At 46.1% G+C, this 24,681-nt stretch overlaps 1 protein-coding gene across 1 annotated transcript in view; it reads right to left on the bottom strand.

Moving 5' to 3' along the window:
* Nucleotides 1-24,011, bottom strand: part of LOC146796697 (NADPH oxidase organizer 1-like) — a 28,159-nt gene extending 4,148 nt beyond the window's left edge. The window contains exons 1-6 of the mRNA XM_085629378.1: nt 23,219-24,011; nt 14,505-14,585; nt 13,782-13,857; nt 8,229-8,409; nt 2,797-2,993; nt 243-356 (exon numbers count right to left, since the gene is read on the bottom strand). Of these exons, the coding sequence (XP_085485504.1) occupies nt 243-356; nt 2,797-2,993; nt 8,229-8,409; nt 13,782-13,857; nt 14,505-14,585; nt 23,219-23,326 (757 nt within the window). The 5' untranslated portion in view covers nt 23,327-24,011. The remainder of the gene's footprint in view (nt 1-242; nt 357-2,796; nt 2,994-8,228; nt 8,410-13,781; nt 13,858-14,504; nt 14,586-23,218) is intronic.
* Between the last annotated feature and the right edge of the window lie 670 nt (nt 24,012-24,681).

A 24,681-nucleotide genomic window follows, 5' to 3' on the forward strand; every position in this document is an offset into this window, starting at 1 on the left:
ACCAAGAAGAAGTTAAAAAGTAGATGTAAGATGTGTTGTGTCAAAAACAGAAAATTTAGTAAATTAAACTTTGATTGGGTTGCCAGGAACCTGGGCATTTGCCCAGTGCTGAGTCAGTTGACATCTGCTGCCCAAGGTTCAACCCAGCATTGTATCATCCGTTCATTGAAAGAAGTATGAACTACATGTGTCTCCTGGTAATAAGAGGTTTTGTCAAGGTGGATGGCCTAAGGGTAACTTACCGCCATAGAGTGAATCTCTTCCAGGCTGTGGCTCTTTGGAGGAGCCGGTTTTCTTCAAATAGGGAGCAGGAAACCAGGCCAGATGTTTTTCTTCATTCTCCACTAACCACCAGCCTGCAGAAAAGAACAACAAAACATCTTCAGTGATGGGCCTTCTTCCCAGGATGCACTTGTGCACTGGGCAGTGCCGCTGGAGACAATCTGACGTATCAGATTGCTTTATCCAATGGCCTTTAAGGAGTCAGACAGTGGCACAAGGCACATAGTGTAGTCAGAGAAATGTTAGGATTTCTACGGACAAAAAAACGTGGAAAGAAGAACAAATGGTAACTAGTGCACCAATCACTGGTGAAGCCACATGTAGAGCCGTGCAAAGTATTCTTTATACTGCCAAAGTTTGGCAAAAGTCCTGATTTCAGGAATTAAACTTTTTTCGCTTCATTTGCTTGCGGTCCCGTCCCTTCATTTGCTTGGTCCCTTGATCTCCCTGTCCCTCCCCCTCACCCCTCCCACATCACTGCCCCAAGCCCCCACCACCGCTCCAAGGCCACCGCTCTTTTGCTCACAACAATGCTTGCCCACCCCGAGCATTGAATTATTCTGGTATTTTACATTTCTAGCTTTTATTTATATAGCGCAGCTATCCATGTGCTCGGGGTATATTAAACAATCAGGCTGACATCGGACTCGAACACAGATCCCCAGCTCCCCAGTCGGCAGCTCTCACCGCTGCGCCACACCATTTCCTTGGCCATGTTGCAGGGTGCAGTACTATATGTGGCCAAAAGAGGTCCCGCAGGACACCTATTGACAGCCTGTGGTACTGCACCCTCACAACACTGCTTGTTGTTTACTACAGGGATATTTTTTGCCCCAAAAATGTATCTAATATTTTTTTTTTTAATACCATGGCGGCCGCCGTGCTTTGTTTGAGCAGTAAATAATTTCTTGTTTGAGCACAGCCCCCGCTTTTATATTTACAAAAGCAATTGCTCTAAGTCTTGCAAATGCGAGACCTATTGCATTGCAAATGCTTTTGTTTTCAGGCATCATTTTAATCTTGTCTGGTGCATAATTTGAATTGAGTCGCATCCAGGTGTTTATAGCGGGGCACAATTGGGTTGTAGCTGAAGGCGGTGCAAGTTTCTCTCAGTGGAGCAGTATGGTGTTCAGTGGGGGGAGAGGTTCTGGCACTATGGCCACAGCCGCTTAATTTGAAACTTGGGAACCAGGTGCAGCCTTCATGACCAGACCATTCTCCTGAGGGAGCACATTCCCATGCTAGACCTTAAAAGCCCCCGATAGACCTTAGAAGTCCCGTTGCCTTAGCACCAGCAGGCTGACCCTAGCGGTGGCAAGTGTGAGTTAACCTTGAAGGTCTGTCCACCACAATCCATGCTGAAGGTCACCTCCAGTCTTGGGGGCAGGCCTATGAAGCTGCACACCCTAGAGCAACAGTGACTCGGTCACTGAGGTCACAGTACTCTTGAGACCAGTCCACCTCACCCATTGTTACCTCCATTGGCCTTGTTTCATCGGTAGTAGTGCAATTTACCAGGGATTAGCAATGCTGGATTTGCATGCACACCAAACTAAGTTCACAAACTTCACTGTGTCTCTGCTTCATGCACAAGCACTTTTAACATGTGCTACCTGCTTTGGGGTCACTGGAATTATGCAGCAAAGGAAGACAACATTATGTGTGAGTGTTGACTAAATTATGCAGCAAAAAAAAGGCTGCAGCGTAATGCGGTACATTTTCTGATACTTTATTATTTTTACATTTTTAGACAAAATAACAGTCTCTGCAAAGATTTTGCCTCCTTAGTACCAGTGTAACATACAAATGCAGCAGTGAGAAAGGTGACCAGTTAACCTTTGCAAAAGGCCTTACACTTCGCATAAGCACGAGTCACATTTTTTAGTAACTTTTGATCTGTTTAAGATACAATTCTTTTGTTAAATTCGTCAGATTATGCAGCAGAAGATGCCTTATGTGGCAAATATGGCAGAGCCATAATTATGAGGAAAACATTTGCAAACTAGGATATTTATCCATTCATGTTTGAACTGCTCTTTAAAGGGAGAAGTGCTGATGACAGAAACTGCATGGCTCGGAGACAAATGGCTTGTGAGTCCACTTTTAAACATATTTGGGACATTCTGTGATTGGAAACGTATCCCACTTTTTGAATGTATTTTAGTGTCAATAACTCATATTAATCCTTAAATAAACATGTGTATCCATTGGTTGAATTAAATAACGTAATAAGCTGTATGTAACTGGTCAGTGAAATGCCAAACAAATACTAAAAATTGGGATGTTTTTCTCTTTCTGACCGCACCTCTGACTCCGCCCACTGACCCAATCCTCGGGCTATTCCCGCCTTCTGATTCACCCCCCACAGTTCCCCTACTTTTTTTTCTCCACTTCGACCACCGATTCTACTCCACTGTGGTTTTTGCGTTTCGTAGTCCCGTTTTACCCCCTGGGCCCTGTGCTGAGGCAGCGGGCCTGCTATAAGAGCTTGCTGGACATTCCGAATGTACCTACCGGTGGTGTCTTTGAGCAGCGCGTCCAGGGAGTCCCCCTTCTGCGCCTTGAAGAGTCGGCCTTTGGTGTCCTTCGTCTCGAAGGCCTCCACGCACTGGTAGCGGTCAGAAGTGATGCGCCCTGTAATGGCGGCCTCGGGCTGTAGTGTGCCGGTCTCCTTCCGGCCGTCTGTGGCATCTGAGGGCATGATCACAACGCTGCAAGGTACAAAGAATGGATGCAGGATAAGATGGGCAGTCAGGAGGGCAGTTAAAGAGTAGAGACAGATAACAAGCAGGGCAGGCGTGTTCTATAACAGGCATGCTGAGCGTGTGCGTACTGAGACAGGCAATGCGGGACTTGCGTGTACTGAGACAGGCAATGCGGGACGCGCGTGTACTGAGACAGGCAAAGCAGTGCATGAGTGTGCTGGGACAGGTAATGCTGTGAATGTACATAGTGAAATAGGCAATGCAGTGCACTGGTGTGCCGAGACAGGTAATGCAGTCTCCTACTGCTATGAACTCAAAAAAACAAAAAAAAAGATTCTAGACCCTTTCCTCTTCTATCCCTCCTTCCCTCTTCTATCCCCCTCTATCCCCAAACTATTCCTTTTCAATCCAAAAAACAGAATAACGTTCACCACTCAAATTATTTCCATATTTCCCTATACTAACTCCCCTCCACTTCCCCTTTACACACCCCAAACCCCCTCTTATGGCTATAACCCCCCCCCCCCTCCCAAAAGAACATTTAGAGATCCTTACCGCTTCCTTCTCAATCCAAATAACTGTCTAACATACCCACCACTCAAATTACTTTCACATTTCACTATACTAATTCACCACTAATCCTTTATGGGTTCCAGAGTAGCGTGCTACTCGCTGAAAGAGCGATTTGACGCATCGTCAGGTGTAGTAAGCGCTATATAAATTCTATTACAACACAATACAATACGTTCTGAAACAGGCAAAGTAGTGCATGTGTGTGCCGAGACAGATAATGCAGTGAATGTACATACTGAAACAGGCAAAGCAGTGCATGTGTGTGCGGAGACAGGTAATGCAGTGAAAGTGAAGGTACATACTGAAACAGGCAAAGCAGTGCACACGTGTGCGAGACAGGCAAGGTAGTGCATGTGTGTACTGAGAGAAGCAAAGCAGTGCATGCGTGTGCCGAGACAGGCAAGGTAGTGCATGTGTGCACTGAGAGAAGCAAAGCAGTGCATGCGTGTGCCAAGACAGGCAAGGTAGTGCATGTGTGCACTGAGAGAAGCAAAGCAGTGCATGCGTGTGCCAAGACAGGCAAGGCAGTGAATTTAATTGGAATTGTGTTTATATAGTGCTTACTACTCCTGACAAGGTACATACGAAAGAGGCAAGCAGTGCACGTGCGTGCTGGGACAGGCAAGGCAGTGCATGAGTGTATCAGTGCGGGTGTATACTGAGGGCATCAGGTCACCCTGTGTGCACTGAAGGCAACAGAGCTGTGCACATGGATGGGTGAGACAGTCTATCTGCCCTCAGATGAGCAGGCCTGGGTCGTGTGCACTGCAGTGGGCGGGGCAATGCAGGTGACTGACAGAGACCACCTGATCTCATTAGCTTTGACTTTGGGCTTTAAGTGCATGACCTTCATGTTGGAATCTGCTAAATCATAGGTACTCACAAACATCTTCCCAGGGGGCACAAAGTAAGGCCTGGGGTGTGCCCGAGGGCAGCATTGATGCCCGCAGGGTGGCAGTGGGGATTTTTGTAATGCTGTATCCGAGTCGCAATCTCTCTACCGCGCCTGGGGTAAGCCTTCTCTGCTTGCTATCACTCCCTTGGAAGAGCCAGGTGTAACAAGGAAGTGACTTAATTATTGAACTGGAATGAAATAGAATTGCACAATGTGAAACCATCAAATCTGGGATTAATCATGGCTTCCCCACTTGACCAATTTATGTGATCCTAGGCAATTGTCTAATTTCAACTTGCCTCCGTAATCTTCATTTTGACATATAAGAGCACCTTAAACTACACGTGGTCACGATATACGCTGTACAAAATATCTCTTGTGCTTGATTTATTAAACTATCATCTATAATAACAGCCCAGACCACCCAGAGGGTTCCTCGTGATAACCGAGTTGCCTCTTAGTTCACTCTTGGCATCGTTGCCAGGTTGGTAGGTGGCACAACTGCTTCTATGTTCATTTTGAAAACTGCTACATTTAAAACATCTCGAAGCACTGATATAATCTGATGTACGAAGGTGAAACACATTCATGACATTTTTTTTTAAATTGAAGAAATCTAATTTTTATGCATTTGATGAAAGATGTCTCAAAAATATGTTCCTTAAGTTAAATGCTGCAGGAAGCCTTATTTTCTTCTTTGCTTTTATTTCAGTTTGTGTAAACAAACGCTTGCAGGTTGATATCTTTATGATTTTTTATTGCTCTCAGCCGTTCAGCTGGGGGTCGCATGTGAAGGTCAGAGGGGAGCATGTGGCCCCCCAGGCCTTACTTTGAGTATCCCTGCCAGATAAATGCTCTTGCATACAATGGTGAATGCCTTACTTGGTTATGGAGAGTCTTTCAAGAACATGCTAGCAAACCACAGGAGGCGGGGCGGGTCTTTAGGAAAGGGTCTGTGGTGATGCCAAAATCACAGCTAAAAACCTAATAATACAAGGAGGTCTTAGAAACCTTTGAGGAACAGCCCACTAAAGAGTTAATTGTAGTTATTAGTGGGTGGTAATGCCAGAGCTCGGGCAGCCGTAATTACAGCCTCTCTGGATTCGTGGCATTATTGCCGTGGTTAGAGCTTCCCTGAAATATATGACACTGCCCTGGAGACACCTGAAGCAGGAAGTGGAGCGAGTTAATACGAGATTCCAAAAGAATGCATTGATTGAAAGCATCACTGGGGCTGTGACATGCACTGGGCTGGCACGAGGGAAGAGATGCCTGACCTCCTGAGGTCACGCCCTGCTCCACCAATAGAGAGGCTGCCAGGGCCCAGTCCACCTGAGTGACTCACGTCACTTCCTTGCTCTGCACAGTTCTGCTTCCTTTTACATCAGACGTGAGCTGTGCTCTAGGAACTCAGCTTCACATTATGAGTGGGCCAAGGAACGGAGCCTTATTTCCAAATCAAACTCTGCGGGAGTCGGAATTTATCAGAAGCGACAAATAACACCTACTCGGAGTTCTTTGCGAATGACATGGATTTTGGTGCTTGGCACCAAAATCCACATCTTCAGCAATTACCAGGTGTTTTTCCAATGTTAATGTCTGGCAGGATTGGCCTACTGGAAGTTTAACTGCAGAGGTTGGATTTAATCAAGCGATAAAGCAAGTTTATTTTACAATATAGTACAAGCCAGAGCGAAACACGTGTCGGCTGAGCCCAGGGGTTTATACAGGGGTCCGAAGATCATGGCCCACTCGCAATAAGGGCCTTAGTTGCAGTCTTGAAACCCACTGGACTGGGACTAGTTACGGCCACTGACCTATGATTCTGGGTAAATCCTTGCATCACCGCGTGCTTCAGTATGTAAATATGCGTAATGCTAAAAACCTATAATGTTTCTTCCTTCCTCCCCATCACGTTTTTTAGTTTGAAGCAGAAGGTCACAAACATCTCCGATAACTTGCACACAAATGGGAAGTTGGGTGTTGGTCGACTGGTCGCTCAAGGACCTAGAGCTATACTCCCGCGGATACCACCGTAAGAGGGCTCAAATACATGGTGTCGAGGTCTTGGTGTTGTACGGCACCCTGGCAGATAGAAGTCACATTAATGAATATAAGAAGGTAGACGTGCGTGCTTGCATGAAGAAGTGAATATGGACGCTGAGGCGATGTGCCTGTGAATACTGGTGAACATCCACGAGCGGGCACCGAGTGGATAATACACAGTAATTGAATTTGATTGTTTTTCTCTAGTTCGACATTACTGAGTTGAGAGGAGTGGTGGGCCTGGTTTCTTTTTTTCCCTCTGGACACAGGACTTTGGAATCTAATCTTATCACCGCCCATGTTAGGTTTTTCTTCAAGCTGATGAGCTTACCTGAGAGGGTCTGTGGGAGACAAAAGGGGCTGAGATACCCCAAGTAGGTGGCACAGAATGTCTTGTGAACTCACAATTCCCAAGACCAGGCTGGGCCTGAGTGCTTGGGACAATTCAGATCCTGCACGGGAAGCGGCACCAGTTCCTAGTTGGGAGAAAGGGCTGCAGAGGTTGGCCTCATAGACCAGCATGAGTGCAGCCAGGCCTGCTGTCGCTTGCCCTCCAATCTATGTCCAAAGACCAGAGTAAGGGTGGATGTGTACATGGTATCGCATCAGCGAGGAGGCTCCTGGGATGTAGTAATTAATCAAAAGCAGATCACATTCCTGTTGTGCAGAGATAATATTGTGCAGAAGAAATTGCCTATGGACGTTTTAGACAGTGCCATATCTAGAAAATTTGTGAATCCAGGGAGAACAGGTGAGGTTGAGTAAAGAATGTTATGTGTCCGCGGCCAGTGACTATGCTGTCAGGGGAATACCATGATGTGGTGGCGCGGAAGGTTTGCAGTGGTCACACCGTCGGATTACGCATATCATTCAGGGAGTTCCAGCCCATGACACAGTCTGGCCCATTGACATGGACGTGAAAGGCTCAACCGTTGCAGGTAAATTTGATTACATCAGTAAAGTCGTCAGAAGGTGGGTGTGGCTAGGGGAAGATATTGGGCCCAGTTTTCAAAAGGAAGTGTGGTTCTACTTTCAACATGAAATAAACTTCAGGCTCTACACAGAGCCCATAAATGTGTATGGAGTGTTAAACAAGAATGACGCGCAAAGAGGGGTCCTTAAGTCAAAGGCACTACCCCTATGACATATCATATAAGTAGAGTGGTGCTCTATATTCCTTCCTCTAGGAGTATCTAGAAAGACCAATCAACTTATAGAAATGTATTTGTTCAAATTTGACCTTCAATTGGAACAATAATAAGAAACATTAAAGGGGAGTTTTTTGCCTCCAATCCCCTTTAGAAGCCTTTCCCAAAAAATGTCAATTTTAAATCCAATGAAGAGAAAAAATTGTTCTCTTTGCCCAGCATCTCCAACAATCAACCACCATAGGCCTTCTGGAGTGCTGCTTTGTGTGATTACACCAACTGGGATTTGGAGATACATTGTGGCCTCATTACCTTTAAACTAATTTTTCTAAATGCGCCACTAGGCATGATAACAAAATAATACTGGTGCAAAATGATACCTATTTCTTCTGGTCAGTGGATAGGGGGCTTCCAAAAAGATAAAGGTGTTGTACCTCCTGATCAAAAAACGTCCTACCCAAATTTCCTTCATGTATTTCTGTCGTGAATCCCGGAGTAGAATAATGCAGCCCCGCCCTCTTATGACACAGCCTTATCTTCACGCTCAGAAAGAGATGCTCAGGTGCCAAGCTGCCAAACCTGTTCTCGTGGAATGATGGCTCCAGGTCGCTCAGCTGGGGCGTGTAGAACTGGGTCACGTCCTCACACTGCGAGACTTTGGCGTCCGTCTGGAGGAGGTCTCTGGAGTACTCCGCCAGCAGCTTCAGCTGCTCCATGTCTCTGTTGGCATGTCGCGCCCTCCAGAACACAAAAGGCACTTCTGAAAAGGATAGACCCAACATTTACCTCTCGGTTGCAATGTATCTTTGAATGAAGTCAATTTCTTGAACACAACACCAAAGGAATAGTACACCACCTTGTATAGGAAGTATGAGAACCAGAAACAATAAAGCCCATTGAGTAATCTAACACTTTACACAGGAAATTGATGCTGTTTTATAGATGATGAATGAGCAGTTCCAAAGCTTCCTGTTTCATTTGACTTCTGGACATTTGACTGTGTGTAAATTGAAATGTAAACATACTGTGCAGAGCAAAAAGAGGGTGGTGTTATATGAAACTGGACAAAAGATAGTCAGTCGCTGTATTCAATGATCTACATATTTATGATGGTTTTTACACGTGCCATGTCCTGCAGGATAAGGGGTATATCCAATTCATACTTTGAGCTTTTGTTGATCAAGCAGTTCATGCCTACAATCCGGACATATTGTTAGGCAAGGGAACAAATGAATGGCGTAGGCGGTGGTTGGATCCTAAATAAAATGGAATAACCTTTGGCTCATTGGGTGATAACTGAGCATATTAATTGTACATTACATTTTATAATATAATACATTATTCCTACACATCTACGAATGCCCCTCGAGGTCTGTAAAATCTTACTTAGGGTTCTGCATTGCTTAAAACCGGCAAGAGAGCAGTCAGAGTAGTATGGAGAGCGTGTGATGAATGTACCGACCCTCGATAATGGTTGAGACCAACCAACTCAACGCAGAAAGAACAGAGCCGGGCAAACTGGCGCAATATAGGAGTTGCTGGGCGGGGGACGCAGGGCCTGGTTTAGACTGTGGCGGATGGGCACCTCGTTGCAAACGTGACAGATGTCCTGTCTGCCTCATTGCAAGTACATTATGTCCTAATCAACGGTCGAAGTGCATTAAAAATAAGTATGGGAAATGTGATGCTGTATGAAATGGGGGCGGGTTCAGTGAGCGTGGTGGCGGGGTCAAAGGTATGGCTAAAAAAAACGAAATATTCTGTAAGTGTTTTTGGTCTTTCACCATCAGATAGAAACATAAAATAACACGCAGATTAAATGAAAAATAATTTAAAAAAAGATGTTACTAGGTGGGAAATGCACAATAGTACATTATGAAACCTCTATTAATAATGCACTGCAGAGGTCAGAATTCAATCTTGATTGGTGCAGTGGAGAATAGTGACTTGTGTATTTTTAGTGCTACGAGGTCACAGCCTGTGACACTACGCTTTGTGAATTTGTTATTTTAAACTTGCATTGCACACAGTATAAGATAGATTGCTACAAATTGCGCAAAAAGGATTAGGATAAAATGATGCTTCCAAAATATAGATGTTAGTAATACCCAGACTGTATGTAATGCAATTTTTTACAAAATTGTCTCTTCAACAACTCATCAGGGGTGGTAAGCACTATATCAATACAATTACAATTAAAAACATGCACTTCACAGCTCAGTTGTTAGCTTTTGCACTAGCGCTCAAAAAGAATACATATTTGTCATCACAAAACTTTGAATAATTAGATCAATTAAAGCCAGTACTGGCCCCCAATCATCCTTTACATTTGCATGTTACCCTTTACATTTGCAGAATTAACTCATTGCACACATTTGCATGTCTTGCAGGCAAGCAGCACCCTGGCAGGAGGGCGCCACCTGTTTATCGGTCTGCCCTGCTTCGGTTTCACAGCACAGGAGACTCACTGAATCACACTTCAGCTGAATCGATGAAAGTATCAGATTTAACCGTCACGGGACGGTTGTCTTTTTACAAAAAGTAGGGGAACGGTCTTTCATAAATCAAAAAATTATGGGCACATCGTGCACTTCCGAACCCGCCCACCTCGACCTCTGGGCCGAATGCACTTGAAATAAGGCAGACGGGATATCCATCAAGTTTGTGACAGAGTACCTGTCCGACCAACTCTAAATCAGGCCCGAAAGGTTTATCAACCACAACCTGCTTATAATAAGCAATCACAACGAAACGCTAACACGCCAACACCCAAAATGTAGCTTTAATCTGTAAATACTAGAGGAAGCCATGAAGATCTGGAGAAACCACACGCTACGGAAACACAATATCTACTTTATTGATGGATGGCAATGACAGCGCGATATGGTTGAATCTAAACATCCAAATAGATGCCTCTTTGGCCAATGTTGGGGAAAGAGAGGGATGTTGTGGGGGAAGTGACATCACACAGGAAGTGGTCGCTTTCCGCTTTGTCACAATATTTACCTTCTAAGAAAACAGTGGTTGTGGAACAGGCTGTGAGAAGCAGCCGCCCAAAAACAAAATTTGCCGTGTGGGTTTTGTCTCTTTGCCAATGTGTAAAAGAGGTCACCATGTGACCATGTCTGTTGCTTAACTCCAGGGCGGTGAGAACTCTACCGGCTATAATTAAATATTACAGTCACATTTAATGACAAGAAAAAATGGAGTGAGTTTCACTAGCTACTCTTATCTTCCTTTTTCTTCCATAAATAATCAATTCAGAGCCTTGAAAAACCCCATGACACATCTTGTCAAGGGCAAAACATATATTGGCTGAATTCCTTTTCAACAAGAATGCAAACAATACAGGCAAATGCAAATCCCCAGTCCCTATAAAAATGCCAACTGCCAGTAAAAGGTATTTGTTCAAAAAACTAAAGACAATGTGTGTCGTCTCTTTTACAACTCTAATCAATACTATACGAGGACTCAAATCCATGAACATATGATGGTGTCTTTGGCTTATATGCCACGCTGCCACGTTTTAGTACCCATAGGCGTGCACTCCCACCTTGATGCCTGCCATGTTTTAGCTCTGCGCACAGCCATGTATAAAACAATATACGCATCTGAAGGCCTCAGCGCTGTAATACAAATACTTGCACATTTGCAGCTGTTTTAGAAAATCTCTTCCGTTTTTTAAAACCCCCTTGGTGTCAATCTACACAGACAGTGACCCTGCAGTCATGATTAACGGCATGGGAAGTCACTCGCAAGAAGACCTCTTTTGTCTATTTTTTTAATTAAAAATATATGGATAGGAAAATGTTGCCTTCTGTCTTAAATTAGGTGCGGAAACCAGTAAAAATGGAAAACTGGAAGCCTTAACTATACTAGCGGTTCATTGCAACTCAGTGCTTAATTTGTGCAGGTGGTTTCCACCACTGAATCATCAACACCGCCGCTTTTTATGAGCACCAGTTAAGGGCACATTCATTGCAGGGAGATTAACCCCTTCTGTGCTCCCATCGGCCAACGGCCGTCGTGAGCTCTACCTGGCTAGGGCTGCGCACGTCCGTTGGCAGACGCACCGCGCCCACTTTTTCAAACCGCCGCACCATGGCGTAATTTGCACCGCGGGTAAGTGATTTGCCCAGAATAACCGAATGTTGAGCCAACACTGAACCTCGAACCTGATCCCCCAGCTCCAAAACCGGAAGCTCTGGTCGTTATGCCACACCATCTCTCCACTTTCATGGTTTGTAGTTGAGTCTGTTTTAGGTGGTGCTAACAGGAGAAATGGGCTGGTGCAAGCTGTCTCCTGATGAGAGCCCCGGCAATTATTTTTTTTTTTTTACAAATGAACCACTGTTGCAACTACTAACTCTTTGTTGTGGTTTTACCCACAAGAAGGGAGCGTCAGGAAACTATACTGCAGATATTTTTCACTGGTGCAAAAACCTGGGCCAATACAATAGCATTATTTTGTATTCTTGTGTAATTCTATAAAGTGCGTACAGATTCTCCAGTTCATATCACAGAAATATTTTCCAACAAAGCTAAATTATAAAACCGTATAGAATACCTGTGCTGCCTATACATCATTTTGAGTCTTAAAGATTTCAGAAGAAAAATCATAATCCTTGGGCACCTTTAAAAAGCATATTGACTTTGGGACTATTTTTGCAGTTAATGGAATAAAAAAAAAGAAATTCTGATTTTGACTCAATGCAGACCCGTATTTTACATTTTAAAGGTAGAGAAGATGTATTTTATCATTCCTTCATTTCTTAGTGTGTAAATAGTAAACTAAATAAGTTCAATACGTTTCACCATTTTTGACCCTAGGCAGAACCCATCAGCTTCATTCCAATGTACACAAAAACCAAAATTATGTACATTGCTTTTTTTTTTGCATCAGTGCAAAGTTTTGTGATAAGAAAGTGCAATTTTAATAGCTTGACAAAATCTCTTGGCACATTGCCAAATGTCTGACACTCATATTTTCAGGCCAACTTTTCTATAATTAAAATAGACAGAATCTTTTTACGTTTAGATGGTTTTTAAATATACGTCCTTCAAGGCGCTTCTTTGTTGAGAAGAGATATCCACAAGGGTATGACCTCTCACATTAATATGTATGTGTAAGCAAGGCATGCAGTCTTGACTTTGTTAGTCACAGTGATGTCACTCGGGAAAATCTGCCTTTTTGAAATTGTGGTTCAAGGAAGGTGAACATTGAGAGGCCTTTCCAAAGTTGCTTTTAACCCTTTGTATGCGCACGACGGCTCCCGGCCGTCATGCATCACGGTGGGCGTGTGCGCACGACGGCCGGGAGCCGTCGTAATCCCGCCCACCGTTTATTTCTCCCGCACAGCGCGGGAAATAAACCCGCACCCAAGGGGTTAAAACTCCGAACAGAGGCCCTTTGATCACGCTGGGGCAGATTTACAACCCCTTGCAACACTTTTGCACCGCCACTGTGTCACTTTTTGTGACGCAGCGGCAGAGTAAACAATGCTCCATGTTGCGGCCTATTCACAATTAGACGCATCTAGGGAGATGCGTCACCTTGTAAAGCCCTGAGCCACATTATACCTGCATCAGGTATAATGTATGCAGGGTGGGCGTTCCCACACTTGAAAGCCTTGTAGAAGTGACGCAGTGAAATCTACAAGATTTCACTGTGCCACTTCTAGGATGCGACTGCGTCAAAATCCTACGCCTGCTTGGAGCAGGCGTAAGGAGTGACGCTGTGTATTAGGATAGGCCTCCCATGCATTGCTGGAGTTGCGTCGTGCTTGTGACACGACTCCAGCAGTGCGTGTCTTTTGTGCCGATAGATCCGCCAACATTTCTGACTCATCTGTCAATCCTTGTGCCATGGTGCGCCGTATTGTAAATACGGCACATCCATGGTGGAGCAAGGGTTTTGCACTTAGGCACAGGGAAACTGACACATCTATACAGATGCGTTAGTTTCTTGTAAATAAGCTCCGCAATGTTTAAATTATAAAAAAATGTCAGTGGATTCCAGCATCCCTTTTAGACACTCACAAATTCTGCAAACTGCTCATTGAAAAGTTATGTCACTATATGATGCCATGCAGTAGTGCTTTGCGTGTAACATTCAAATTTCTGACCCCTTACCTTTGAACTTGGGAAGGACTCGTTCAGACTTCTTTAGGAAACCCGCTTCGATTGGGAATCGCTTCTTCAGATCTTTCTGAGAACAAAAAAATTGCGACTGAGTAATGCACTTACCACATATGCCAAAACCATGTGTTCTTTTTATGTCATAATATTAGCTATTGCAGGTCTGTCTCATAAACACTGTTCTTCACGTCACATCAAATTTCTAGGCTTTCCTGTCCTTTTTTCACTAGACAGGATGGGTAACCTTGGCAACCAAGTCCCTCCGCTAAACATTTTCCAGATTGAGTATTTAGGGCTCTCCCCAAAAGACCTTTGGCCAACATAACCTCAAACATATTGAATGTATGAAAGAGAGAGAGAGAGAGAGAGAGAGAGAGAGAGAGAGAGAGAGAGAGAGAGAGATTTCCCTAGTGTCCATTGATCAAGGCATCCAGAAAAACAAAAACTGGTGTTCTTCAACTACAAAAGAAATGAAGTTGAGAACATATTTAGTGGAGCTTGTTAGCCTCTGCTCACTTCGACCACTTGCCTACACACTTTGGATCTGGAACACAAATACCTTAAAACACCAGCAAAGCTAAGAAGGCCTGGTGTCACTTGCCCTTTCCAGAGGTTCTTCCAATGACAGCCTCGCGTTCTATGGATTGTCCCATGATGTGCGCACCCACATGGTTCTCCGCTCCTACTTTTTAATTTTTGTCCATTGTGGATACTCACATTCAGTTTCTTGAAGTCTTCGAATGTCCTGTATATGAGGATATTGTTGGCGTCGGACCAGAGCACTGACATCATGTATGTCTGTGGAGCCAAGAAGAGACAGGTAGCGTCAACCGGTTGCACGTAACACCTCCCACGCTACTCATCATTTTTCCTGCTCACGAGCACCTTTGAGCTACTGTAGTTAGCGATGTGGATCACATTTTCAAACAGAATTAACAATGTATGAACATGGACTGAAATGTCTGATTATTTTATATTGAGGAATCACCAAGAAAATGTGATTGATGGGAGAAAATATATCAGAACCACCCATCTCCCGGTGCACATCAGGCAACCACGGTTAACAACGATACAGTCAATATCTGTGGGGTTAGAATACACATGGGGCCTGCTTCAGGAATATACTTACACATACTAAAATTACGAGTGCTGAGTTTCTGCACTCGGCGTGAAATTTCTGCATTCGGGCGGAATCTTTCTGCAGTGCGCCGTGCGGATATCTGACACAAATGCAGAGATTTCACACTCATAACTTTACTACACGTAAGTATCGTTGTGAATCGGGCCAATGGTGTATGGTTATAATGAATTCCTTTCTTGTCCTAAAACATTTTGTGGTCTTGTTGCTGATGATGGCTTGAACCATTCATGGGCGTCCCTGGAACTACATATTTGGAAAAAAAATTCCATGGTGACAGCATTTGGAAATTTTTGAAGGGAGGTTGGTCTTAGTCAATATCAGAACTTTGGAATGTTTGGAGCTCCATTGAAGACAACAGAGCAGCAGAGGGCCAAGAATGGCTGGCATAGACATAGACTTTCTGCTCCAATGATGGTGTTTCTACTTCTCCCTGTTTAACTTAAACATTCCACCCGCCCTAGGTGGGATGTTCTACTAGCTTTATAGCTCTTCTGTCTTGGGCGTCTTTTCTTGTTCAAGGTATGGCCAGCCCTTGGTTTTTGTGGCTTTGGGCAGAAAGTGGAAAGATCAGGCTCTTCTACTCAGCATATCACACAACAACACAGGAAGTGACATCATTAAACCTTTTATCCTCTTAGTATGAATGACACAACTTTACAAGAAGTGACTTCCCTGGTAGGGATATCCGGAAAATAACTAGAAACACAAATAATTAAAAACCCTACTACATTTAATATGCCTATATTCTTAAGCAAACTTGTGATAATGGCTGGCCATTTGCCCATATTTAAAGTTCAGATCTGGACTATAAATGCAAAATCTATATAATGTTTTCACATGCAGAAACTTAACTATACAGTATGTGTATGTTTTCTTCATAAGCAGTAAGTTAAGGATTTCTCTTCACCCAACTTTTCCAAGACTGGAAAGGAATCCTTTACCCATGTCCTATTCCTCCTCGACTGACTAACACGCGTCATGGCCCAATTTAAGCTGAAATACCCATAATATCCTCTCCAGACAGTCCAAAGCAGGCTTGGATCCATCAAGCTCTGTGCTGCACATGCAGGTAGACAGACTCCCCTGCTGCCCTTAACTGACAGGGTTGACCTAGGAGCTGTTACATGTATTTACATATTAAGATATCTGCTCTTTCCCTCTCCTGTTTGATGACTACATGTCTCTTAGCATGAGTGACTTCATCACATGTTCTCTGGTTCTAAATACAAGCCCCTACTCTTTCACTGTGTACATCATCCGTAGCAGCCCTACTTTTGTCACACACCCTACATCATCTCCAGTGTCCCTACTCTTTCCAACTGCCCTACATCATCCTTTGTAGAACATTTCTTTCCAACTACCCAACACCATCGCTTGTATTTCTCCTTATTTCCAGGACCCTGCATCATCCTTTGTGCCCCTACTCTTTTTCTGTATTCCACATCATCATTTCTGATCTTATCGGTCATCAGTTCTCCATATCATCCCATGCGTATCTACTCAATTCAGAATTCTTGAATACTCCTTGCCTTGTCTCTGTACCCACATTACCCCGCGTAGCCCTATCGTTCCTAGTATCCTATATCATTCAGTGTACTTCTCCAGTACCCTACATCATTATTTCTGTTCTTATTGGCTCTCAGTTCTCTACATCATTCCATGGGTCCCAGCTCTGTTCAGAATCCATGATGACCCCTTGCCTTATGCTGTGTCTTTGATTACCCTTGTGCCCCTATTCTTTCACGGTATCCTACGTCATCCTTTGCGTTCCTAATATTTTCTCGCATCCCATAACATACCTTATGCCCTTATCTGTTTATTGCACCTTACATCATCCTTGTCTCTTTTCTTTCTCTGTTCACATCAGATATGATGTACCTCCTTTTATCCTGTGTGTACAATATCCTTTGCATCCAGACTTTTCCTAGGTACTCTACAAGGTCCCGCTTGCCAATGCTTGTTCTCAGTGCCAGTGCTGAGCGGAAGCGGTGGCTCAGGTCCCCATGGGTGCAAATCCCTGTACAACTACACAGGCATCCCATGATAGCACAGCGACCCGCTCCATCCTTATACAACTCGGGTACAGGGCCTTTAACTTATAGCCCTCGGCTGCAGACTATGATGCAATATCATATACTAACACAGAAAGTCTGTTTCCTATAAATTACATGTTTTAGGCCGGGATTGCCCTCCAAATGACATTTATACTTGGACAATGTTTCATAATTTGCTAATCATTTTTATTCTTTTACCCTCATTACAGATTGTCCTGTGACGTAGGTGTTAGGTACCACAAAGAAAGGTTTGGCCCCATCGTAACCCCATGGTAGTGCCCAACCTCCACCAAGAATAACTGGACTTTCTCCTCACAGGAAAAAGCCAAATGAGGCCGTCATTGACTTATCTAAGCACAATGGGTGTGCACAGCAGTGGAGTATGTAGTACATTAGAATGTTCCTATTGTTATAGAGTGAGAGTGCTTGGTACTTTGGTAAGTCTGCCTCCAAGCGCTTCCAGTTAAAAACAAGATAAGGAGCTGAGGGGCTGGGAGACCCCGTGCTTAGACAGTCTTGGATACTGAGTTTAGAATGGCTGCTGTAAAGAAGTGTGTTCACGACTGGCATCTTACCCACCGGAGCACGTCCTACAGGAGAGAATATCTGCTGCGCGGTCTGCATCTCCTCCAATAGACCGCATCTGCACCACTCACTGGACCCCTCACTGGACCACTCACTGGACCGCATCCGCACCACTCACTAGACCATAACAGCACCACTCACTGGACCACCCACTGAACCACTCACTGGACCGAATCCGCACCACTCACTAGACCATAACCGCACCACTCACTGGACCACAACCGCACCACTCACTGGACCACAACCACACCACTCACTAGACCACATATGCACCACTCACTGGACAACATCCGCACCACTCACTGGACCATATTCTTACCGCTCACTGGACCACTCACTGGACCACATCCATACCGTTCACTGGACCACATGCACACCACTCCCTGTATCACATACACACCATTCACTGGACCACATACATACCACTCACTGGACCACATACACATCACTCACGGGACCACATCCGCACCACTCACTGGACCACATCCATACCGCTCACTGGACCACATCCATACCGCTCACTGGACCACATGCGCACCACTCCCTGGACCACATACACACCACTCACTGGACCACATACATACCCCTCACTGGACCACATACACATCACTCACTGGACCACATCCGCACCACTCACTGGACCACATCCGCACCACTCACTGGACCACATCCGCACCACTCACTGGACCACATACGCACCACTCACTGGACCACATACACATCACTCACTGGATCACGTCCGCACCACTCACGGGACCACATCTGCACCACTCACTGGACCACATACACATCACTCACTGGACCACATCTGCACCACTCACTGGACCACATCTGCACCACTCCCTGGACCACATGCGCACCACTCACTGGACCACATACATACCCCTCACTGGACCACATACACATCACTAACTGGACCACATCAGCACCACTCACTTGACCACATCCGCACCCCTCACTGGACCACATACACACCACTCACTGGACCACATACATGCCACTAACTGGACCACATCAGCACCATTCACTGGACCACATACATACCACTAACTGGACCACATCAGCACCACTCACTGGACCACATACATACCACTAACTGGACCACATCAGCACCACTAACTGAACCACGCCAGCACCACTCACTGGGCCACTTCTGCACCACTCACTGGACCACATCAGCACCACTCACTGGGCCACATCAACACCACTCACTGGGCCACATCTGCACCACTCACTGGGCCACATCCACACCACTCACTGGACCACATCCGCACCAGTCACTGAACCACATCCGCACCACTTACTGGGCCACATCCACACCACTCACTGGACCACATCGGCACCATTAACTGAACCACAATAGGCACCACTCACTGGGCCACATCCACAACACTCACTGGACCACATCTGCACCACTCAATGGGCCACATCCACACCACTGACTGGACCACATCTGTACCAGTCACTGGACCACTACCGCACCACTACCTGGACCACATCTGCACCACTCACTGCACCACATATGCACCACATCCACACTACTCACTGGACCATATCCGCACCACTCACTGGACCACATACACACCACTCACTGCGCCATATATGTACCAGTCACTGGACCACATCCGCACCATTCACTGGGCAACATCCGCACCACTCGCTTGACCACATATACACGACTCACTTAACCACATCTCCTCCTGCAGACCACATACACACCACTCACAGGACCACATACATACCACTCACTGGACCACATACACACCACTCACTAGACTACATCTCCTGCAGACCACATCTGTACCACTCACTTGACCACATCAGCACCACTCACTGGACCACATCCACATCACTCACTGGACCACATCCACACCACTCACTGGACCACATACGCACCACTTACTGGACCACATACACACCACTTACTGGACCACATACACACCACTTACTGGACCACATCTCCTGCAGACCACATCTGTACCACTCACTTGACTACATCAGCACCACTCACTGGACCACATCCACATCACTCACTGGATCACATCCACACCACTCACTGGACCACATACGCACCACTTACTGGACCACATACGCACCATTCACTGGACCACATACATACTACTAACTGGACCACATCAGCACCACTCACTGGGCCACTTCTGCACCACTCACTGGACCACATCCACACCACTCACTGGACCACATATGCACCACTTACTGGACCACATACCACTCACCGGACCACATCTGCACCACTCACTGGACCAGATACACATCACTCACTGGACCACATCTGCACCACTCACTGGACCTCATATGCACCACTTACTGGATCACATACGTACCACTAGACCACATCTCCTCCTGCAGACCACATCGTCTGCAGTAGAGCACAACTCTTCCAGGGGAGAACCATTCCTCTGCTAGGGCACATCTATTCTACGAGGTTGCTAGAGCACATCTTCTCTAGAGCAGATCTCCACAACTAGAGCACATCTTCTCTAGAGCACATCTCCACAACTAGTGCACATCTTCTCTAGAGCACATCTCCACAACTAGTGCACATCTTCTCTAGAGCACATCTCCACAACTAGAGCACATCTCCACAACTAGCGCACATCTTCTCTAGAGCACATCTCCAGAGCTTGAGCACATATTCTCCACTGGAGCACATCTCCTGCTCTAAAGCGCACCCTTCAGCAGAGCACATCTCCTTCACTAGAACACATTTCTCTTCTAGAGCACATTTATTGCACTAAACCATATCGCCTGCATTAGACCGTATCTCCTACTGCAGACCACATCTCCTCCACTAAAAAGCATCTCCTTCACTAGAGCACATCACCTCAGTCCGAACACATCTCTTCCACTAGAGAACCATTCCTCTAGAGTTCATCTACTCTATAGGGTTACCAAACCACATCTCACCCACTAACGAGCACCGCCTTCACTAGTGCACATTCACACCACTAGAACACATCGCCCTCAGAGAGTACATCTACTGCACTAAACCATATTTCCAGCACTAGAGCACATCTCCACAACGAGAGCACATCTCCACAACTAGAGCACATCTCCACAACGAGAGCACATCTCCACAACGAGAGCACATCTCCACAACGAGAGCACATCTCCACAACTAGAGCACATTTGCACACCAGAGCACATCTCCACAACGAGAGCACATCTCCACAACGAGAGCACATCTCCACAACGAGAGCACATCTCCACAACTAGAGCACATCTCCACAACGAGAGCACATCTCCACAACGAGAGCACATCTCCAGAACGAGAGCACATCTCCACAACGAGAGCACATCTCCACAACTAGAGCACATCTCCACAACTAGAGCACATCTCCACAACGAGAGCACATCTCCACAACTAGAGCACATTTCCACAACGAGAGCACATCTCCACAACGAGAGCACATCTCCACAACGAGAGCACATCTCCACAACTAGAGCACATCTCCACAACGAGAGCACATCTCCACAACGAGAGCACATCTCCACAACTAGAGCACATTTGCACAACGAGAGCACATCTCCTCCACTAGAGCACATCTCCTCCACTAGAGCACATCTCCACTGATTCCCATCTCCTCCACTGATTCCCATCTCCTCCACTGATTCCCATCTCCTCCACTAGAGCACATCTCCACTGATTCCCATCTCCTCCACTGATTCCCATCTCCTCCACTGATTCCCATCTCCTCCACTGATTCCCATCTCCTCCACTAGAGCACATCTCCACTGATTCCCATCTCCTCCACTGATTCCCATCTCCTCCACTGAATCCCATCTCCTCCACTAGAGCACACCTCCACTGATTCCCATCTCCTCCACTGATTCCCATCTCCTCCACTGATTCCCATCTCCTCCACTAGAGCACATCTCCACTGATTCCCATCTCCTCCCCTGCTCCTCACGATTCTTTTCGTATTATTCACATGCACTTCCGTCTGGGGTCCACACAAAGGCAGAAGAAACACATGTAGATACTTTGAGGTCACAAATATATTATTTTTCAAATATCTCTAAAGGCTCCCAATAGTTTACAATTGAACATTTCAGGAAAGTTTGTTTTTGAGGCGTTACTTAGCTTGGGTACCCCAGTGTTAATAACAGCAGCGCCAGTGTATGCTTGAGTCAATACCTGGTATTGCGTTTCCCGTGATACAGCGGCCGCACCCACAAAAAACCTGCCCAACTAGAACCAAAGGAAGATGACTCTTCCTGAGCCCGGCGAGCCAGGACCAGCCCCGCAGTCTCCGGGCTCCCTCACCCCTGGCAGCTTCCGAGGAATACCAGGAGGGACAATGCAGGAAGAGGAAGCGAGAGAAGTCGCTCATACTCAATCATAGAATGAATGACTCCTGTTGAAGAGAGAGAGATTTTTTTTGTCGAGAAAATGTGGAAACTTTGTGGCATGCACATGGGATGGAAGGAGAGAGTGACAGCGCTTGTCAAATTGTACCCGAAAAGTCTATTCGGTGGAGATTTCCCTGCCATTTAGTGCAGTAGCTAGCGTCTAGAAGAATGGACTTCTGAACTGGGAGCTGTGGAAAACGACCCTTTCACTTACTAGGCCAACAAAAGGGCGGTACAACAAGGCATTTACAATAAGCGCCTTACACAAATCAATAAATTAGTACAGTGTCCTGGTCAAGTCACATATGGACAGAATGGCAGCAAAGAGACAATGACTCGAATTTGAGGCACATATGTTAAAGTCTTCAAATATGTATCTCAGTTCAATCCAAGAGCTCAGAACTCTTTTAAGAATGACATTACAGGGGCCACTGACCAGAAGAGGACATGACATGGTTTTTACCGAGGCACTAGAAAGGGGGTGAAGGGCCCCAGTACAAGACGGACCCAGAAAACTACACAGCACCGTAGTTTGTAGCTGAACACAGAACAGTTCAATAATAACAAAAAAAGTGTTGAATCATGGCAATCAATGATTCGATTCGTTGCCCCATACTCAGCAAGCCTTTGTCCCATGTTCAGGCCCCCTAATCTCAAATCCAGCGCCATAACCCCACAGCAGTCCCAACCCCATTAGCAATGCCCCATCTGTCACGATCACAGTTAACACTCCAGCAGTGCTTTACATCTGCCGGTACTGCCCGGTACGGGTACCGGCACTTTTTTTTTTAAATGTTGATTTATTCTCAAGAGCGACGCAGCACTTCTCAGAAACAAGCAGGCACTCTGCTACAGAGTACCTGCACTTGGATTTTTTCCATTTCCAGCACTGCAATCCAGGCCCATTCTCTGCACACTTCACTTTATGCACATACTCCCAGACCCCATGACCGCCTCCTTAAACAAATTGTTGCCCCAATACTGTTCTCTGACCTCAAGGCTGGTGCTCATGTAAAGCGCTCCAATACCTTCGGGTCGAGTTCGCGCTATATATATCTGCAACAACAACACAAAAGGCCCCTAGCCCCCAGTCTTGTTTTCAGCACCTCTTTACAATTAGTTCCTGGCTCTTTTCTCTAGTTTCAATGACTGGCCCATCCATAGTGCTTTCCTCGGCATCCTCAAGTTCCAGCCGCTATACCCTGTCCCATTTCACATTGTTGCACCCCGCTGTGCGGATGCTCCAGGCGGCTTCGTGTCTGTCATGTGTACTGTACCTTTAGTCTGCCGTGCTGTATCAAACCGATGCCTTTGGCATCCACCGGGTACCGGCTGCGCCCACTGCTGGGGTTCATGACCTCCGGGGGTGCGCCACTCCGGCCCATTGGCAGAACCCGGAAGTTGGACTCCGACGTCCGCGCGGAATATGTGTCCAAAGTCTGCCCGTCCCTGCGCCTTGAAGCGTCCTCGCAGAGTCTGTCCTCGGAGTTAGCGAGGTCCAGCGGGTTGAGGTGTCTTCACGGAGACTCCTAGGCGCTGTAGTTCGTGGTGTTCTCAGAGTCGATCCTTACTGAGACAGTCCTCACAGGGTCTACCGAGAAGAGGTACTTTGAAGCGTTCTCACGAAGTCTATTCACTGAGACAGCCCTCAGAGCACCTCAAGCGTCTTCAAGGAGCTATCCTCTCAGAGGCAGTTCCCAAGGAGTCTATCGAGAGGCAGCGCCTTGAAGCGTCCCCACAGAGTCTGCCAGGTGGTGCGCTTTGAGGTGTCCTTACAGAATCAGCCCAATGACGCGTCTTGAAGCGTTATCGAAGAGAATAGCGTCATAGAATCGCCCCTGAGGTTGTGGCTTGTGGTGTCCTCACAACGCCCGTCAGTTCCGGCTCCTTGAAACGTCCTCGCGGAGCTGTGGTGCACTTAGGATGTATCCAAAGAGTACTGGGGCTTCGTCTCTCCAGGTTTGCAGTACCCACTGGAAGTACTAGGAAGTGTCCACATGAGATGTCCAAGATCCCACTGCGCGCAGGGAGTACACAAGGCGCCTCCTAAGAGGCACCGGGGTTATGAACGAGCAGGCGGAGCACCTGTCGGGAGGACTCCACCAATCAGAGCCCCGCCCGCTCTCTTCCCCGTCCCGTGATCGGTTCATTAGAGGCGCTCCGAGAGTTTCCACATTCTCGTAATTAAAATGGTACAAGTTGTGCAACTGCTGTTCCCAGAGTCAAGGAGGCTCTGGGGAGAGAGGGTGGAGCAGAGTAAGACAGCAGTGAGGGAGCACGAGGAGCTGCGTCAGCGTAGGAACGCAGAGTTCATCCTTGGCGCCTCACAGCATCCTCCCTGTCCGCTGCACTTCAAGGCGCAACCTCTTCTTGAAGCAGCATGTTAGAAGACGTGCGTGCGCACGCGGACCAGGAGCGGGAGAAAAAATACAGTCGGGAAAACTAAAGCAGTTGCATTTAATTTCATTTTTTAAATTCAAATAATAGCTTTTTGACCTCACTTGAGGTCAACAATCTTCATCACAACATAAAACCCTCCCCACTCATATGGAGGAAAGAAAATGGAATAGTACATTGTGAAAATAACACAATTTTGCACACAGTCTCCTTTCCTTAAAATATGGTTAAAAAACATTAAAAAATGTGTACAGTCTGAAACACTTGTATTTTCGGTATATTTCTAGTCAGTCCATCAAGGCTTGGGCTGTACCGCATGATGTCTGCCTATAATGGGGAGAGT

This window comes from Triturus cristatus, chromosome 10 (assembly GCF_964204655.1).
Source record: "Triturus cristatus chromosome 10, aTriCri1.1, whole genome shotgun sequence".
NCBI classification, from domain to species: Eukaryota; Metazoa; Chordata; class Amphibia; order Caudata; family Salamandridae; genus Triturus; species Triturus cristatus.